The sequence below is a fragment of the Bombina bombina genome, chromosome 1, assembly GCF_027579735.1.
Source record: "Bombina bombina isolate aBomBom1 chromosome 1, aBomBom1.pri, whole genome shotgun sequence".
NCBI lineage: Eukaryota > Metazoa > Chordata > Amphibia > Anura > Bombinatoridae > Bombina > Bombina bombina.
In genome coordinates this window covers 672,973,238-672,992,758 of record NC_069499.1, presented here as the reverse complement: position 1 = coordinate 672,992,758, position 19,521 = coordinate 672,973,238, and the positions used below count along the sequence as shown (strand labels likewise).

The 19,521-nt window shown below is 33.9% G+C and overlaps 1 protein-coding gene across 1 annotated transcript in view; it reads right to left on the bottom strand.

The window, feature by feature from the left end:
• Window positions 1–549: 549 nt before the first annotated feature.
• AFF2 (ALF transcription elongation factor 2) overlaps window positions 550–19,521 on the bottom strand; it is an 863,717-nt gene continuing 844,745 nt past the window's right edge. The window contains exons 17-21 of the mRNA XM_053699151.1: window positions 18,695–18,766; window positions 18,296–18,389; window positions 13,705–13,754; window positions 7,202–7,416; window positions 550–1,546 (exon numbers count right to left, since the gene is read on the bottom strand). Coding sequence (XP_053555126.1) covers window positions 1,425–1,546; window positions 7,202–7,416; window positions 13,705–13,754; window positions 18,296–18,389; window positions 18,695–18,766 — 553 coding nt within the window. The 3' untranslated portion in view covers window positions 550–1,424. The remainder of the gene's footprint in view (window positions 1,547–7,201; window positions 7,417–13,704; window positions 13,755–18,295; window positions 18,390–18,694; window positions 18,767–19,521) is intronic.

Below are 19,521 nucleotides of genomic sequence, written 5' to 3'. Positions count from 1 at the left end.
TCCCCTACCCCAAATATAATGTATTCTTGTGCTTTATATCTAGATTAATTGATAATTTTCTGGCACTGGTTGTGTTTTCTTGTTAGACTATAACAACTTCTTAGATAGAAGTTTTAGCAAATTAAAAAAATGTCATAAAAATATTCATAATTTATAAATTTGATTTAATCCAGTAGACTGAATTAAAGGGACAATAAACTCATAGCATAAATCAGCAACTAAGAACTGCATTGCGAAAAAAAAAAAAGTTTACAAATACATTTAACACTTCCATTATGTTACCATAATTTGCATGGTTTTGCAAATGAAGAACAGTTCAGGGATACTCCTCTGAAGAGTCTGCTGGAAATCATATTCCTCATCTCTTTTGATATGGCCAAAATAGCTAGAAAGGTAAATGAGCTTGTTCTCTGAGCCAATCACTAAGTAAAATCTTGCATTCTCAAAGAAATGTCACCATACTTAAATATTATGGACACACTTCAATGTCTTTATAGGGAGTGGAGCTAAAACAATATTAAAAAAAATAGGCAAAATAAATAATGAATGTATACTGTGATGATATTTTATTTTGCTTGATTGAACATTTTATGATGAGATTAAATGCTGTGTTAATGTCCATTTAACAAAAACAAAACCAAATGCAGAAGAGATAATGTTAAGGTATGCTTTACCAACAACACTTTAATTGTATGTTTTATATGTCTCTCCAACTTGAGATTTAATTTATGATATAATTATAAGATCCCTAGTTTTAAAAATATGAAGTGGTTAGATTTTTGTTTGTAATATGTAACTGCTAGAAATCTATTAAACTACATAATTTATCAGGCTAACAAACATTAGGCAGTTTTCATAATCATATTGCACTGTGGCACCTTTTTGTTTTAAGACTTTTTCTTCTATGAATTGGCACTTTTTCTTGTATTTATAAATATATTAATTATACTACTGATTGGCCAGCTATAGATGCCACTTCTAAACAATGAATGCTGAATTGATACCAATCATATAATAATACAAATTGTTTATAATACAACCTTTTAACTAAATTCTCCCAATTACAGCGTTTTTATAAAACACTCATATAATGAAGACGTTTTGTTCCGAATCTTCACAAAGTGCATCTTGTACTTAATTAAAGGCAGTGAAGACTAAAACAAAATCTTTAAAAATGTATTGTTTTTTTAAAGCACGTAGGAATATTAATATCCAAGAGATGCAAGGCATATTGAAGAGATGGAATTGGTTGGTTGGCTTAAAAGATGCTACGTGTAATCTGCCTTTCCAATGGCGGTAAAATCCACTTCCAACAGAGAATATATTAAAAAATGAAGTCAAGGTAAATGTGTGGATTTCCACCAGTGATCGTCTATGCGCTGGTAGAGGTAGAATGAAGGAAATGTATGAGAGCAAAGCAAGTACTACAATAAATGAGATTCCAGACGTAACCAGTGAAGGCCTTGCCTAACGTAGCGGACAAGATTCGTCATAGTGCTGTGTTGTGTTAATGGCTCCATTACTGAATCAAGGTCTTGAAAGTACTCTGAAACAAAAGAATACATTCTTTCAATAAAAAAACTTAGAATGTAATGGTAGATAATATCCAATAGGCACATATACTTAAATATCGAAAACATGAATTTGGCATAAACATTTTTTTTTCTAGTATTCTGTGGACAACAGTCAAGATTCAATGTGGTACATTCACAGGGGCACAACTTTACACCAACTGTTACCCTAGTTTGCCTAAGAAAAATCTCCAAGTTGACTCTTTTTAAAAATGACCTTACAAAAGATGTTTTTTAACAGACTTTCTATTGTTTGAAATTATGTTAACCAATTTACTTAGTTTGAGGTCAATTCAAAGTCTGTTAAAAACAAGAAAATATGCAGCCAGACAAGAGCTCTGATGTAGATTTACAAGCTAGACGTCTGCACGGTGTAGACTACGTACTTTATGTCCTCTACCTAATTATTGGACCTCAGTATGTTTATTTTAGTGGGAAGTAGAATAAATTCATTCAAGCTGCTCCGAATGCCTAAGATGGCAGCAACAAGCCACATTTGGCAGTTTTCTGTGCCGGATTTATTCTTGTGAAAGTGCCACACACTAAGATTTGAATTTGCACAGATCTTAGTGTGTTGCACTTTCACAAGAAAACATTGTTCAATGCGCTTGTAGCCACCATCTTAGGTATTTGGAAACATCTGAAAACATTGTTCAATGAGCTTGTAGCCACCATCTTAGGCATTTGAAACAGCCCTGAATGCTCTGAATGCACATACTTCATGTTAAGAGATGTATATCAAGAATTTACTATCAGTTTATTGAGCTATGGAATGGATTTTAAATTAAAAATGACTATTTCCTTTTAATATTAACATACTTGGATTAGTCTATTTTTTTATTTTGTCACATATAAAAGTAAATACAACTGATATACCACTTTCTACTTTGACAAGAAAAATAAAAATGATCACTTTTCCTGTATGCTGTAGTTATAGAGCAGTATCCAACTTCTCTTTTAGGTAAAATAATAATTACATTTTTATTCTATTACATGTGTAAAATATTGTCTGTGCATTTTTGTTAGGAGAAATTTAATAAAGCCTTTAACAGTTCAATTTTAAATTATAATTCCCTTCAATAGGAATTTTATAATTTATAAATACTAAAACTAAGAGAATATTTTCAACAGTGATATATGCTAAAAATGTATCCTTAAATGTAAAAACTATGGTTTTCTGAGTGTGCATTTTATTTCATTAATATTATATTTTAATTAATACTAACTAAAGATATTTAGCACCACAGCACACTGTGCTAATTACCAGTTTCATAATATTTCATTTTAACATCAGAACACCCTACTGTGGAAATGCTTCTAGCTTTACATGAGAATTTTAACAATTGTGTATAATTCCTATAATTATGTTAATTAATTAAGATGAAGTTTTAGATTAAGCTAGTTTAAATTATTTGTCATAATTGGCTTTAGCTAAAAGGTACTTGCAAAACTGTGATATTTCAAATACTGCAATATAAATAAAAACAATTGATTCTAGTGTTTGGATTAAATTAATTAAAGAGAATGATTGAGAACATTTGCATAGAATCACCACAAACTTGTTCACTTTACAGCTAATGAGAATGCAACAGTTGCCTTTTTTATGTCCTGAAGAACTCATCAAGTTCTGTAACCTCCTAATAAAGGGAGATTATTAAAAGGATAGTGTATTTAAACCAAGCAGCAGATAAAAGGTCAGTGTATTTAAAACAGACTCAGGAATACTGTTTAAAAAAGGTTTGGGATCTATATCCCACCCCACCCCCATTGGGAGGCTTATTTATTCTAATGTCTGTTTTTTTTCAGAGCTTTTCTGTAGTCAGTGCTTCTGTAACTCATTTTTAGCATAGGTGAAGGTTTATACAGGATAAGCAGCTATACCACATGAAAAAATAAATGTAAAGGAGCAATTTAATACACTCAAACAGGTACAATAGATAAATGGGAGTGCAATAAAGGGAAGAACATTTTACAGTATACCGTCACTTCAAGGACAACATAAGAGTGAGATTGTTATTGTATTCAAATCAAGCTTCACTTTTTATGTTGTTCGAATCCAATAGAACCATAGCTATCTAAATTAGTTAAAGGGACATAGCAGCTTGAATTAAAAAGTGCTAGCAGTATATTAACAGAAGCATGTTTGCTATACAATTGTGTAATCAAAAAAGCTTTCAGTAAAACGTAAGTACTATTTCATGGGCAAATGTACATATACAACACAAGTCTCATGCAACTGCATTCAAACACTGCGCCTGCTCACTGCTGGCAATCTGTGCAGGTGCGGTGTTTGAATAAGAACGCATGGGGCATGTGTACATACACTTTGTGCACAACAAAAGATCTCCCTGAAACAGTAATACATTTTGTTAGAAACATTTTTGCTGATATAAGGATATTTCAGCAATACTTCAATACTGAAATGTACATTTAAACTGTGTCTATTACAGGCTCCTTTTATCAAGCTTCAAATGCAGCTTTGGAGCGCCTTTGCTGCAAGTTCATATTAGCGACTCTGCAGCCGATAGTTAATAAAGAGTGATAATCAGACCACTTGTTCCTAACCTATAACTGCAGCTCAGAGATGGAGGTTTACAATCACTCTGGAATAGTCTGGCAAGGGTGATTGATGGGGGTGCGCTTGCAGGGGATGGCGTTGCACAAGCAGCCACTTGTGCAATGTTAATTGCAGGAAGCATATGCTACTCACTCACAGCAATGCTGGACGGGCAGGTTCCTGGGAGAGAAGCTTGTCTGCCCAGCATTTGATAAAAATATGTCATAAGATCAAACAGAATTCAACAGGAAAATGTTTTTTTCTTATTCTCAGACTGAATAAAATTATAAGACAAGACTTGACAAACCCAGGAGCCAGAAGCCACTGGCTCCCAAAATTTTACCTCTGGCTCCAAACATTTTGGTTTATTCTCTATATATCTGTACACAAATACCACTGTCTGTCTCCTAAAAGTATGTCTGGCTCCTAAATAGTCTTACTGCCTCCTAAATATTCTTACTGGCTCCTAACTTTTTAACAGATTTATCAACCTCTGCAATAAGAAACCTGTTTTTGAAGGGCTGCTTACATGTGAGCTTTCACATACTTACATGAAGGTAAAGTGTATGCAGTCAACATAAAAGAAAAAACATGGAGGCTTCATGGAGGATTAAATTTTTTCATGTATATGAAATGTGTGGCAATAAAACATGTTAAAGTATTTTTGCAATTAAAAAAAAAAACAGATAAAGTAAAAACAGTTTAAAGTCAAGATAACAGGAAGTGAATTATTTCTGAGCCTATCATTGGCTGATTGGGACAATTCTAACAGGAAACAAGTTAGTTTTATTCAGTACAAGGATGGCCAAGTTTCTATATTAAAGAATTGTAATACATCTGCACCATTTTTTAGAATGAACACATAAAATGTTTTGAGTACAATATTCTTCTAACCAATAAAATCAATTCAGCTCATGTGTGGTGATTAAAAGTTGTAAAAAATTTGGCATAAACATATAATTAATATTTCCAAAAGGAATATGTTGACGACTGCATAATTATTGCATGCATATCATCAGTTAAGAGTACTATCTGGACAATATGTTTAGCGTTCTATTAAACCAAAAAACAATGGTTGGTTTTCAAAAGGTCAAAACTGATTAAACAGAAACATTTAAAAACGTGAAAATTTAATTGAAACATGTTTTCTATTGAAATGGAAAACATATTGATGTAAAAGTCTGTCAAAGTAAAATACTGGTGGTTATATGAAGTATACCCCAATCAAAAATACCAAGATAACTGTATTTTCAAAGGAGTGCAAATGTATTTGAATAGTGTTGAAAAACATATGCAAAGCTGTGTCAACCCCTTTTAAAGACTGGAACAAACCTTGTGATTAGAAGCACTTTTGCAATATGCATGTGCTCACGACAATACCTCTTTAAATGGAAATAAAATGCTCGTAAGTGTTAGAGCATTTTTATGGCATTATTGCTTGTATTTAATTATGTGCTTAACCTTTGGGAATGAAAACACAGATAAATCCAGCTGCAGGGCAGCACTGTACTACTGAGACCTAGATCAAAACATCTTTTGAGCCAATGACAAGGGAAGTATATGAGTTTCCACCAATCCCCAAAGAGTTCCAGTAGTCTATCTAGGTATGTGTTTTAACAAAGAGAACAAAGGACATTTGATAACTGAAGTAAATTTAAAGGTCTCTTAAAATTAAATTTTAAATTTGACTTATCACTATTAGATAACATGCAAGGGACTTACTGTTCATATGGCCATGAGTAACATACAACAACAAGAGCTGCTAATGACATCATACTTAAAGGGCCACTGTAAGTAAATATTTTCTATGCCTGTTACTAACTAACTACCCCAAATACGCTTTTTATCAATAGCATTTCATTAACATATCTCTACTGTATATCAGAAATCTTGTCTGCAAATTTAATTGTTTTCCAAACCCACTCCATGGGTATCCTTTGCTCTGTACCAATCCGTTTACAATACCTAGGTTTCAAAATGGCGCTTCAAACACAAAGTTATTGGTTTAAGTATTTTGAACACGCAGTGCTGAAAATAGTGGGCAGGATAACGTGACATCATCGGAGAATAAAAGATATAACTTTTAGAACGTTATGAAACTTTGTTTTGGAGAAAATATAGATCAGTAGGTTTTAATTAATGTTTATTAACTTTAATATGTTAGTTGTTTAGCTTAAAAATTATAACAGAAAGTAATCCTTTAACTTATCCAATACTCAGAGCCTATAAGCTGTAAACATGACGAGGGGGTGCATTATACATACATCAATATCAGAAGTTATCATTTTTGCAAACTGAATCAAATTACAAAAATGTTTCAAACAGCATTTTAAATACAAATATGTGTATTTTAATTATTACAGTAATGATAGCTTAAATGGATATGAATCCCAAAAAAATGATTTTATGATTCAGACAGAGCATACCATTTTAAAAATGTTTCTAAATTACTTCTATTACCAAATTTGCATCGTTCCCAAGATATTCTGTGTTGAAGAGATACCTAGGTAGGCATCTGGTGCACTGCATGGCAGGAAATAGTGCTGCCATCTTGTGTTCTTGCAAATGGATAACATTCTTGCAAAATGTCTGCCATATAGTGCTCTATAAATGGGCCAGCTCCTAGGCATAGGTCCCTGCTTCTCAACAAAAGATAGCAAGAGAATGAAGAAAAATTGATAAGTAAAATATAATGATGTTTAAAATCACATGCTCTATCTGAATCATGAAAGAAAATCATATAATATCCCTTTCATTTTGGACAAAATCCCCTTTGGCTAAAAAAATGTTGTTACTATCAAGAATGTGTATTTTTGCATCAAATCTTTCTCTGGGGATTATCTCAGGATCCAAAAGAAATATCAAACTATTTAACTAAATAGCCTTTGTGAAGCCTGGGTCAGTTTTAATGTGAAACACATGCCATAGTATATTGATCAATTTGCAATTTTGTTCCTCTCAGAATATATTGGTGCTCCGTGGCACATCATGTCACTTAGAACTTGTAAATTTACATTAGCAACTGTAAATATATTTGTGTTTGTATGAAAATAAATAATAATTTGGTACTTACCTTTATTTTCTTTTGTAAGTTTATCTGCCATGTCCCAGTGTTCATAACTACGTAAAACATTATTTGTAATGTTGACGTGACTGGCAGCCATATGGTGGATTCGTTGTGGGATGGAGACCGTACCAGTGGAAGATGACCCTGTAGTCACACTGCTATTTCCAGATGAGCTCATTGGGGATGGACTCAATGACAGTGGAGATGGGGTCTCTGTATTCCTGAAATTGAAGAACATGACGTGTCATTTTTACATTTTTCAAATTTCTATGACCTATAAAGATGATAATTTGTATTTCTTTGCTCCTTAAAGATTAATTATTCTTTTTTGGTTAGGATGATCCAGGATAAAGAAAATTTGATAACTAATTTACTATACAAATTTGTATTTTAAACCCACAGATTTATTTTAGAATTTTAGAATTTTTCTTACACACTAAAAAGTAACTGTCCAATAATTCTGCTGTCTGAATTTTTGCTAACACGCAAGCAACATATTTTTTCCAATATCAAACAACATAAACCTTTTCTCAATAAAGCTTGTTCGTTTTGTCTTCAGAATTCCTTTGATGCATACTGTAGACTTAAAAACAGCCTTGGTGTTTTATTATTAAGCTTGGTTCCTAAAGGTGAAATAGAAAGAAACATTCTTGTTTGCAGTTATTTATTTTTTCTTTTTTTTCAATTCTTCTTCTACCAGGTTTAAAGAAAGAATGAAAAAAGACCTCTGAATCTCATAGTTATAATGAATTTCTACCCGCTGCCAAACTCTTTCATTACTATTGGAAGTCTGAAAATTCTCAACAGATAATACAGGTCTATTATTCAAGCATTTTTGGGGAAATACAATGGCAATTTCCTGCATATACAGTCAACACAATAGGCAAAGTGCAACTCATAAAGCCCACCAACTGTGTGTTATTATCTGCAGAAAGCAGGAAAGAATTACAAATATTTCCTACAGAAATGCTATGAAAATTTGTTGGTAATTACTGAAACATCTTTTCCACACTATTCTGAAAAAAATTGAAGGCATATATTTGGTGCAGAACTAATGTTGATTACAGAGGGTTTATTTAATTCTCCATGTGTTAATTAGCAATCACCTGGCAGCAGGCAACTGCTGGATATTAAACGATGTTCTCTCAGACATGGAGGCTTTGGAGCTATAAGAAACTGTATCTGAATTTTTCTGGATAATTCAGTTCCCTGAAGCAAATTAAAGATTCTCTTATTCTCTTTGTTGAAGCTGAATTTGCACAATATCTCTGGATTCAACTCTTTTTACCATATGTTTGATGATTTGGACATTGCAGCAATGAGAATAAATTACAGTTTATGCATTAGACTGTGCAAAGGCGGAATGCCTTTTAGTGCTCTGACTATGGCGTTTGAGCCAATAAGTGCAAGTTATTGCAATTTTTAATTTGTTTTCAGTTAATTGAATAAAGACGATTGTAAATAGCAATATTAAAAAAAATATCAATATATGTCAGTAATGTTAATGACATTTGTTAACATTATTCCTCTTTTTTATCAATCATCTTTTTCAGATTTCTGATGTAAGTTAATGTGAAAACTTAAAAGAGATCTGCTTTGTGCTACCTCAATTCCCAGAACACCCAAAAAAACAAACAGCTAGATTACGAGTTGTGCGTTAGGGTAAAAAAGCAGCGTTAAGAGGTCCTAACGCTGGTTTTTTACGCCCGCTGGTATTACGAGTCTTGCAGGTTTAGGGGCACCGCACACTTCTTTGGCCTTACCGCAAAACGACTTACGTAAACTTCGTAAAGTCTTTTTTCTATGGGACTTCCATAGCACCAGTATTACGAGTCTGTCCTGGGAGGCCAAAAAGTGAGCGGTACATCCTCTCCTGTCAAGAGTCCTAACTCATTTAAAAGTCAGTAGTTAAGAGTTTTATATTACAACACCGTAACATAAAACTCATAACTAAAGTGCTAAAAAGTACACTAACACCCATAAACTACCTATAAACCCCTAAACCGAGGCCCTCACGCATCGCAAACACTATAATAAAAATGTTATTCCCTAATCTGCCGCTCCGGACACCGCCACCACCTACATTATATGTATTAACCCCTAATCTGCTGCCCCCAACATCGCCGACACCTACATTATATTTATTAACCCCTAATCTGCCGCCCCCAATGTCGCCGCAACCTACCTACATTTATTAACCCCTAATCTGCCGCCCCAACGTCGCCGCCACTATATTAAAGTTATTATTAACTCTACTATTAACCCCTAAACCTAAGTCTAAGCCTAAACCTAACACCCACTAACTTAAATATAATTACAATAAATCTAAATAAATATTCCAATAATTAACTAAATTATTCCTATTTAAAACTAAATACTTACCTGTAAAATAAACCCTAAGCTAGCTACAATATAACTAATAGTTACATTGTAGCTAGCTTAGGGTTTATTTTTATTTTACAGGCAAGTTTGAATTTTTTTTAACTAGGTAGAATAGTTATTAAATAGTTATTAACTATTTAATAACTACCTAGCTAAAATAAAGACAAAAGTACTTGTAAAATAAGTCCTAACCTAAGTTACACTAACACCTAACACTACACTATAATTAAATAAATTAACTAAATTAAATACAATTACCTAAATTAAATTAGCTAAAGTACAAACCCCCCCCACTAAATTACAGAAAATAATAAACAAATTACAGATATTTAAACTAATTACACCTAATCTAATAGCCCTATTAAAATAAAAAAGCCCCCCCCAAAAAAAAAAACAAAAAAACCTAGCCTAAACTAAACTACCAATAGCCCTTAAAAGGGCCTTTTGCTGGGCATTGCCCCAAAATAATCAGCTCTTTTACCTGTAAAAAAAAATACAAACAACCCCCCAACAGTAAAACCCACCACCCACACAACCAACCCCCCAGATAAAATACTATCTAAAAAAACCTAAGCTCCCCTTTGCCCTGAAAAGGGCATTTGGATGGGCATTGCCCTTAAAAGGGCAGTTAGCTCTATTGCAGCCCAAAGTCCCTAACCTAAAAATAAAACCCACCCAATACACCCTTAAAAAAACCTAACACTAACTCCCTGAAGATCGACTTACCGGGAGACGTCTTCATACAAGCCGGGCCAAAATCCTCAACGAGGCCGGGAGAAGTCTTCATCCAAGCTGGGCGTAGTGGTCCTCCAGACGGGCAGAAGTCTTCATCCAGATGGCATCTTCTATCTTCATCCATCCGGCACGGAGCGGGTCCATCTTCAAGACATCCGACGCGGAGCATCCTCTTCTTCCGATGACTAAAGCTGAATGAAGGTACCTTTAAGTGACGTCATCCAAGATGGCATCCCTTAGATTCCAATTGGCTGATAGAATTCAGCCAATCGGAAATAAGGTAGAAAAAATCCTATTGGCTGATGCAATCAGCCAATAGGATTGAAGTTCAATCCTATTGGCTGATCCAATCAACCAATAGGATTGAGCTCACATTCTATTGGCTGATTGGATCAGCCAATAGGATTTTTTCTACCTTAATTCTGATTGGCTGATAGAATTCTATCAGTCAATCGGAATCTAAGGGACGCCATCTTGGATGACGTCACTTAAAGGTACCTTTATTCAGCTTTAGTCGTTGGATGAAGAGGATGCTCCGCGTCGGATGTCTTGAAGATGGACCCGCTCCACGACGGATGGATGAAGATAGAAGATGCCATCTGGATGAAGACTTCTGCCCGTCTGGAGGACCACTTCGCCCGGCTTGGATGAAGACTTCTCCCGGCTTCGATGAGGACTTTGGCCCGGCTTGGATGAAGACGTCTCCTGGTAAGTCGATCTTCAGGGGGTTAGTGTTAGGTTTTTTTAAGGGTGTATTGGGTGGGTTTTATTTTTAGGTTAGGGACTTTGGGCTGCAATAGAGCTAACTGCCCTTTTAAGTGCAATGACCATCCAAATGCCCTTTTCAGGGCAATGGGGAGCTTAGGATTTTTTAGATAGTATTTTATTTGGGGGGTTGGTTGTGTGGGTGGTGGTTTTTACTATTGGGGGGGTTGTTTGTATTTTTTTTTACAGGTAAAAGAGCTGATTACTTTGGGGCAATGCCCCGCAAATTGCCCTTTTAAGGGCTATTGGTAGTTTAGTTAGGCTAGGTTTTTTTTTATTTTGGGGGGGCTTTTTTTATTTTAATAGGGCTATTAGATTAGGTGTAATTAGTTTAAATATCTGTAATTTGTTTATTATTTTCTGTAATTTAGTGTTTGTTTGTTTTTTGTACTTTAGCTAATTTAATTTAATTTAATTTAATTTAGGTAATTGTATTTAATTTTGTTAATTTATTTAATTATATTGTAGTGTTAGGTGTTAGTGTAACTTAGGTTAGGTTTTATTTTACAGGTAAATTTGTCTTTATTTTAGCTAGGTAGTTATTAAATAGTTAATAACTATTTAATAACTATTCTACCTAGTTAAAATAAATACAAACTTGCCTGTAAAATAAAAATAAACCCTAAAATAGCTACAAGGTAACTATTAGTTATATTGTAGCTAGCTTAGGGTTTATTTTACAGGTAAGTATTTAGTTTTAAATAGGAATAATGTAGTTAATGATAGTAATTTTATTTAGATTTATTTAAATTATATTTAAGTTAGTGAGTGTTAGGTTTAGGGTTAGACTTAGGTTTAGGGGTTAATAACTTTATTATAGTGGCGCGACATTGGGGGCGGCAGATTAGGGGTTAATAAATGTAGGTAGGTTGCGGCGACATTGGGGGCGGCAGATTAGGGGTTCATAAGTATAATGTAGGTGGCGGCAGTGTCCGGAGCAGCAGATTAGGAGTTAATAATATAATGTAGGTGTGGGCAATGTCAGGGGTGGCAGATTAGGGGTTAATAAATGTAAGATTAGGGGTGTTTAGACTCGGGGTTCATGTTAGGGTGTTAGGTGTAGACATAACTTTTATTTCCCCCTAGGAATCAATGGGGCTGCGTTAAGGAGTTTTACGCTGCTTTTTTGCAGGTGTTAGACTTTTTTTAGCCAGCTCTCCCCGTTGATTCCTATGGGGAAATCGTGCACGAGCACGTTACACCAGCTCACCGCTGACTTAAGCAGCGCTGGTATTGGAGTGCGGTAATGAGCAAAATTTTGCTCAATGCTCACTTCTTGTCTTTTAACGACGGGTTTCTGAAAACTCGCAATACCAGCGCTGTAGGTATGTGAGCGGTGAGAGAAAACTGCTCGTTAGCACCGCACAGCCTCTAATGCAAAACTCGTAATCTAGCCGAAAGTTTGCAATGTCAATGTTTATATTTTAAATATAGCAAAAATGTAGCAGCAAACTGTAAAAAACATATAAAATGAGAAATAACATTACTAATAATGTCCATAGACTACCATATATACAAGGAAAACAATATTATTAAGAAAGGAAAAACAATATTAATTTCCCAGGACAAACTAAAAGCAAAAAAAACTTGCCTAGTCTAGAATCTCTCCAAACTCTTGATTAGTGTCTTTAAGGGACTTTTTTAAATATCATCTGCAAGAAACTTTTTAAATACCACTGCGTATAACTATGGTCATAAGACTTCTGATCTTAGCGTTCAAATAGTGCTAGGATATTTATACAGTTGAAATACATAACTATGCATACACTTTGTTTCACTTACCATTACAAAAAAAAATCTATCATCTAGCTATCTGTCTATCTATAGATTATCTATCTATATGTCTGTCTATCGCTATCTATCTATAGATATGTATCTATCTATATAATCTATCTATCTATTTCTATCTATATATTTATACATACATACAAACATATGTATGTATAAACCAAATGTAGACAAAATAACTTGCTGGATTTAGTGTAGAAGGGATGTGTAACCTCAGCGTCACATTAAACAGCATATTTCTTCACTAAATCAGACAAGCGTTGTTGTCTACATTTGGTCAAACACCCTGGTACCAAAGCCATTCTTTGACAGTGCACATAATTTTGGATTAATTTATCTATCTATCTATCATCTATCAATCTATCTGTTTATATACTGTATATGTTTCTCGATTTTGAATCCATTTCACTTACATATCTTCTTGACCCGTTTGGTCATAATTACATTTTCAGAATTTTAAACGATATTCTGAGGATGGTATATTAGTATTCAAATAAAGATTGATTCCTTAGTTAATTGGCTTATTAAGTTTCTGCTCATTTACACCAGTGATATAACTCCAATTTTATTTAACAGCACTGACCGAATATGAATGAATTATTCATTTTCCTTTCATTAGAGAGACTACAATTGAGAAATCAGTACGATGGAGGTTAACTTTACTTTGACTTTCTGAAATGACACAGTACTTGCTATCTAATTAACAAGACTTTTATGACTATCATTTGGTTTAAAGACCAAACTGTGAAAGAATTCTGAATCAACCCGCATTAACTTTTCAGTCATTTGTATAGCTTAATACCAGTTCTGACTACTTGGGATATTAAAAAAAGACTTACTTTCCATTGCCTCCCCATGGAGAAGGAGCCTGGGAAGATTTTGAAGAGTTCTGTTATATTAAAAAAAGAGACAGAGAGGGGAAAGGGTTATACACCAAAGTCACTCAGAGTTGTCAATCACTACCAGAAGCAGATATTACACTAAAGATTAAGGAACATATTAAACTAAATGATTAATACAGTATACTGAAGAAGAAAAAATGGAGAACAAATGTTAAAGAATAGATTTGAAAAATGTTAAGTACTCCTTTATTGGTCTTCAAACAATCCGTAAAATGCTGGGCACTTTTGTGATGTTGTCTGCACTATTTATTTGACAATCTGACAAAAAAGATAACAATCCAATTTCTCATTCATTTACTCATCTTGGAGTAGAGATATAGTTTAACAAAAGTGAAAGTGATATTTTCTTATGATATACAGATAAAGAATGTAAGTAAATAGCAGGGATAGGTGTTTTTATTCTTTCTAGGCATATTGGTTTGAGATTAATTTTTATGTTTCCCTCATTAAGGGGTCAATCCAGAGGCGTATTAAGGCATAGGCCAACGAGGCCGGTGCCTAGGGCAGCAGATTTTTAAGGGGCAGCAGAATTTTGAGTCCCTAGGGCCACTCTACTGAACTCAGGGCCGGGTGGCTAAATCAACCAATTACAAATGACTTAAATGGCTGGCCCGGCTATTGCTATCCTATGGGATTGTATGTGGGTGCGTATGACGTGGTAACAGTGGAGGCGGAGCTAACTTGCGCAGCCTGTCCTAGACTGAGAGGGAATGCAGTGTTCTTCCTGGATCCACCTCGTGGTTGAGACTGACACAGACTACACAGTGCAGTGTGCACTACAAAGTGACCACTGTGAAACAGCATATGCCTTTCTCCCTTCAATACATCTTCATTAGGCATTAAAATACTTAAACGGATTAGTCACTAAATACTTGTACATTTACTGTTTGTCTATCTGTCATACATGCAAAGAATAAGTATTTATTGCTGAATCTATACAACTATGTGACTTAAAACACAACTGAAAATATGTTGTATGCATTTAATACATTCAGAAACAATACAAGTATATACTTTATTATGATTGTATCATGTGACTTTATCCCCTAGGATACAATTCCTAAACCTATCATAACTACTGTTGTATTTTTTAAGTACTTTGAAAGGCCAGTTTGTATATTCATTACATATTTATCCAAGCAGATATTTTGCTTAAATAACTGTCAATCACCAAAGAAGATGTTTAAGGTTAAACAACTACCTACTGACAAACTATCATACAGTGAATGATATTTTTTTCTGATATAAACACTTTAATCATCTGACTTGCAAAATAATGTCTTAATATAAATATATATATATATATATATATATATATATATATATATATATATATATATATATATGTGTGTGTGTGTGTGTGTGTGTGTGACCAGAGTGAATGCAAGCCCTGGTGAACATCTACTTAATAAGACATATTTTTTTTATTTTTTTACACCCTGCCCCAAAAATATTATGTCTAAAAAAAGGCCTTAAACCTGGGGTGGGGTGGGGGGGGCAGCAGAGTTTTGAGTGCCTAGGGCAGCATACAACCTAAATACGCCCCTGGGTCAATCACAATGTAACTGAGGTTTTTTTCTTTTTTGCTTTCCAGAGGAATTTTTCACTATGTTTTAACGGGCTTTTTTGTGCCTTTTTTCATGACATAGAATGGGAGGTCACCTGAAACTGGCATATACAAGAGCCAAAGAGGAAAGAAATATCCCCGATATCCAAAACATTTAAAAAAATGCTTTATACACACATATACAAGAGCCCTCTCACATCTCTTAGGGTTACAGTAAAATGCTTTTAAATTAACCCCTTTGTTCACTGTGGAATGGAAATTCTCATTTATGTGTGTGAGATTAACCTATTGTAATCCGAATCCATCCTCACTACTGTTAAACAAATTAATGCTTTGTATCATGGCATGATGGACATTCTGGGCATGATCGCTCAACCATGATATTGTCACTTTAAATATTTGACAACTATTTATTGTAAGACTATTTATATTTTTTGTTTGTAAAAGGCAAAGTTTTCAGTTTGGTATGATATTAAAACATGATGTTGACTATGGGTTTATATAGCATGGACTTTTAAGGCCCAATTTAAGAAAAGCTGGATGGACAAACTTCCATTCCATGAACCCCCTGATTGCAAAGCTAGATGGATATGTCAATCATCCCGGTCAGACTTTTTATCTGTTAGTTCAGAGCTGGGTAATAGATTGCAAATAAAAGTCTATTTTATTGTATTTTATTCATAATGCAACTTGGAGTACCTTTGTAGTGGTCTGATGAACGTTACTTTTTAACCTATAAGATTTATTGGTATGACCTACTTTTTGGACACTAAAAGCTTTATAAATGGAGCCCATGATATCGTCTTATACTGGTATTTTAAAAGAACTGAAATTGTAAACTGTGAGCCCTCTCCCTCACAGCATGCTATCTGCATAGAAGATTTTGAGACAAAATCCCACCTTAGTCAACGGGTTTTATAGAGGACACTCCCTCATGCATCCTCATGCATGCTAAGGCAAAACATGGTTAAGAAAATGCATGGTGTGATCCTGTTTAGGGATAATAATGTATGCAAAAGCACTTTAAAATGCTCTTTCATGACTGTTTTGGACTTAACATCAAAAGTGACCTTTTGAGCTAAAAAGTTGTTGAATAGCCCTTGGCTGATAGATTGTGATCAACCCCTAGATCTATAATGTAATATCTAAGTATCATTATTAATGGGTATAAAATATAACTATTATTCCACTCATCTCAACATCAATTAATGTTTTTTGTTGTTGTTTGTTTTAGAAAAGGTAATTATTTACACCACTTAAGTGAATACAAACAGTAACATTAGAAATACACTAAATATGCCTTAAATACTGTCATTTTACATAACATAAAGCTTAATGTCCCCCAAAAAAACATCTTGTGCATGCATGAATGAAATGTTCATACCCATAGGAGAAAAAACAACTATTGTTTGGGTTATCAACTTGAAGTGGGAGTGTAATTTGTGAGTAATCGATCCAAGCTATTTTATTTGGTGAGTCTGGCTTCAGGTGCCTCACAAAATGCCTATTTTCAAAATAATAATTTCTTCAACTAGTGTAATCACATTAATAACTGTGTCCCTAAAAGTGTTTTATGTTGAGCACCTTTGCAGAAGGAAAACATTTAGGAATCAACATGAGGCCAGTTTTGTGTCCAGTACAGCAAACAATATTGCTAGACACCATAAATAATAGAAACACCAGCAATGGCCGCTTATTGCCTAATGAAGAAGGTGCAGGATTTTGCCAAACCCCCCAATAATATCATACTTAAACTATCTGATGGTTGGTGTCTTCAGATTCATCACATGATTACTGGACGTCGCATTCAACTTCATGCAAACATACATAATATATATAGACTTAAAAATTCTGCTCTGGCGGCACAAGTCCATGATTTGTCTCTTGGGAATTCTACTTATTGACATATTCAGAAATGGGAGCATGTGCACATACTTTTTAGTAGTAAAAATCACAGTATGCTTATAATTAAGTTAAAAACAAGACAATGACACAATACAGCTCTGAATCAGAAGCTAAAATGTTGCTAAAATGCAGCTGAATGGCCTGAAAAAAAACCCTTTTATAATACAGCGTTTACACACAATTTAAGACTATTTTGCAAATTATTACGTATGGAACGTGTTATAAATGTTGATCTATTAAATATATAACTTCATTTTAACAATTAAAAAATAGTTGCCAACTGTTCTATTAACACATAATTGATGTATTAAGATCAGCCAACAACTTTATCTTTAAAAGGTCAAAATTAAACTTTCATGATTCAGATAGGGCATGGCATGTTACATTTTTTTCTAATTTACTTTAATCTTCAAAATTGCTTTGTTCTCTTGGCATTCTTAGTTGAAATCTAAACCTAGGTAGGCTCATAAGCTAATTTCTAAGCCCTTGAAGGCCGCCTCTTATCTGAATGCATTTGACAGTTTTACACAAATAGAGGGCGTTAGTTCATATGTTACATATAGATAGCATTGTGCTTTCACTAGTGAAGTTACTTATGAGAGGGCACTGATTGGCTAAAATGCAAGTCTGTCAAAAAAAAAACTGAAATAAGGGGGTAGTCTGCACAGATTTAGATGATCACAGAGGTAAAAAGTATATTAATATAACCGTGTTGGTTATGCAAAACTGGAGAATTGGTCATAAAGGGATTATCTATCTTTTTAAATAATACAAATTCTGGACTAGAATATCCCTTTAATGGATTTAAACTATGCTTCAAAGTAAAAAGACAAAACACCAGTAGTTTTTCATGGACAACAATTTAGTATGAAAGCCGAAACATTGGTTTTTATGTTGCAATGTAATGACTTGTCTTTTATTATTTTTACAGTAATCTAAAAAATTGAAATCCATCCATGCAAGCCTATGAGAAATTAGCATATTATTCACTGAAAAAAATACAACATATTCCACTTAAAGCTGCAATTGTACTAAATTATAGGAATTTCACATTACCTTAAAGTATTCCATTAGCGATCTAGAGTATTTCATAGCGTGATCCTTCTTTAACTTAAACATTCTCAAGTAAAGGAGAGATAAACATCGATAGCTGTGGTAATTAGAAAAGGATTATGTTATTCCCAGTGTTTATAAGACTTTCAAACTATTTAAAATACTACATTTTTTTAAAAAATAATTTCTCTGAGAAAGAAAAGTGCACACTGACAATTACAGGAAATGTCATCTTGATAACAAAACAAATTACAAAAACTGCTAAAAATACTCATTTTAGTTATCTTTTATGGTTTAATCAAAAACAAGAATAGTGATCTAGTTTAAGCCGCTTAAATATTTCTGTCGTTTTAAAGTCTTCAAGTGGATTTAGCTGCTTTTATACAGTCTCTCTAGACTTACCATAGCACTGCTAGTTTCCTTTCCCCTTCAGAGGCAGACGAGCTGGTGAAATTCTTTAGCCTCATTGCGTACCTTTTAAGAAACAGCAAGTAACAAGTTGAACAATACAAATAAATGTACTTGTCAAGTGACCAGAGATAGCATCAATGTCATAAGACATTATTATGCCATCATCAGACCTTTGATACTTCAGTCTGTCAGCAAGATACTCATATAAAATCAGACAATTGGCCCTGATAATCCACAGTCAGCCTCATACCCACATTGGCCTTTGAAAAGTGAGGTACATGATATGGTACAGATCTCTGGCCCTACAGCTCATTTATCAGCACATATCCACATCATAGCAGACATCTAGCCCTGTAACCTCTCTGACCAACACATGCCAACATCAGATCAGACATCTGCAGTAATTCATAACTATGTTTAACTAAACGGCAATATACTGTTACAAATAATTAATTTTCATTAACACAGTACTTATCTTTTTATTGATATTGACAGATTTATATGTTAATAGCACTTTCATATCTTTCTTATTTTTTCCTCTATATATGAATTGGTGCTTCCTGGTGGTTTAGAGCATTGTTGAATGCATTTGCCTAAGTGAGCACACTACATTTCATGCATTTAGTGTCTAGCAAATCAATTCATCAGCAGATCACTGTTCTGAGTCCTAATGTAATTTCACAGGCACTTGTGTTAGAATAAGTAATAGGATTCAGTATTGCATGAGAAGCCTTTACCCTGCCTAGACTGCCTCATTAAAAAAATCACAAAGTGCTGATGTAACATTCTCAGAGTACAGCTGCCCCTTAACCACCATT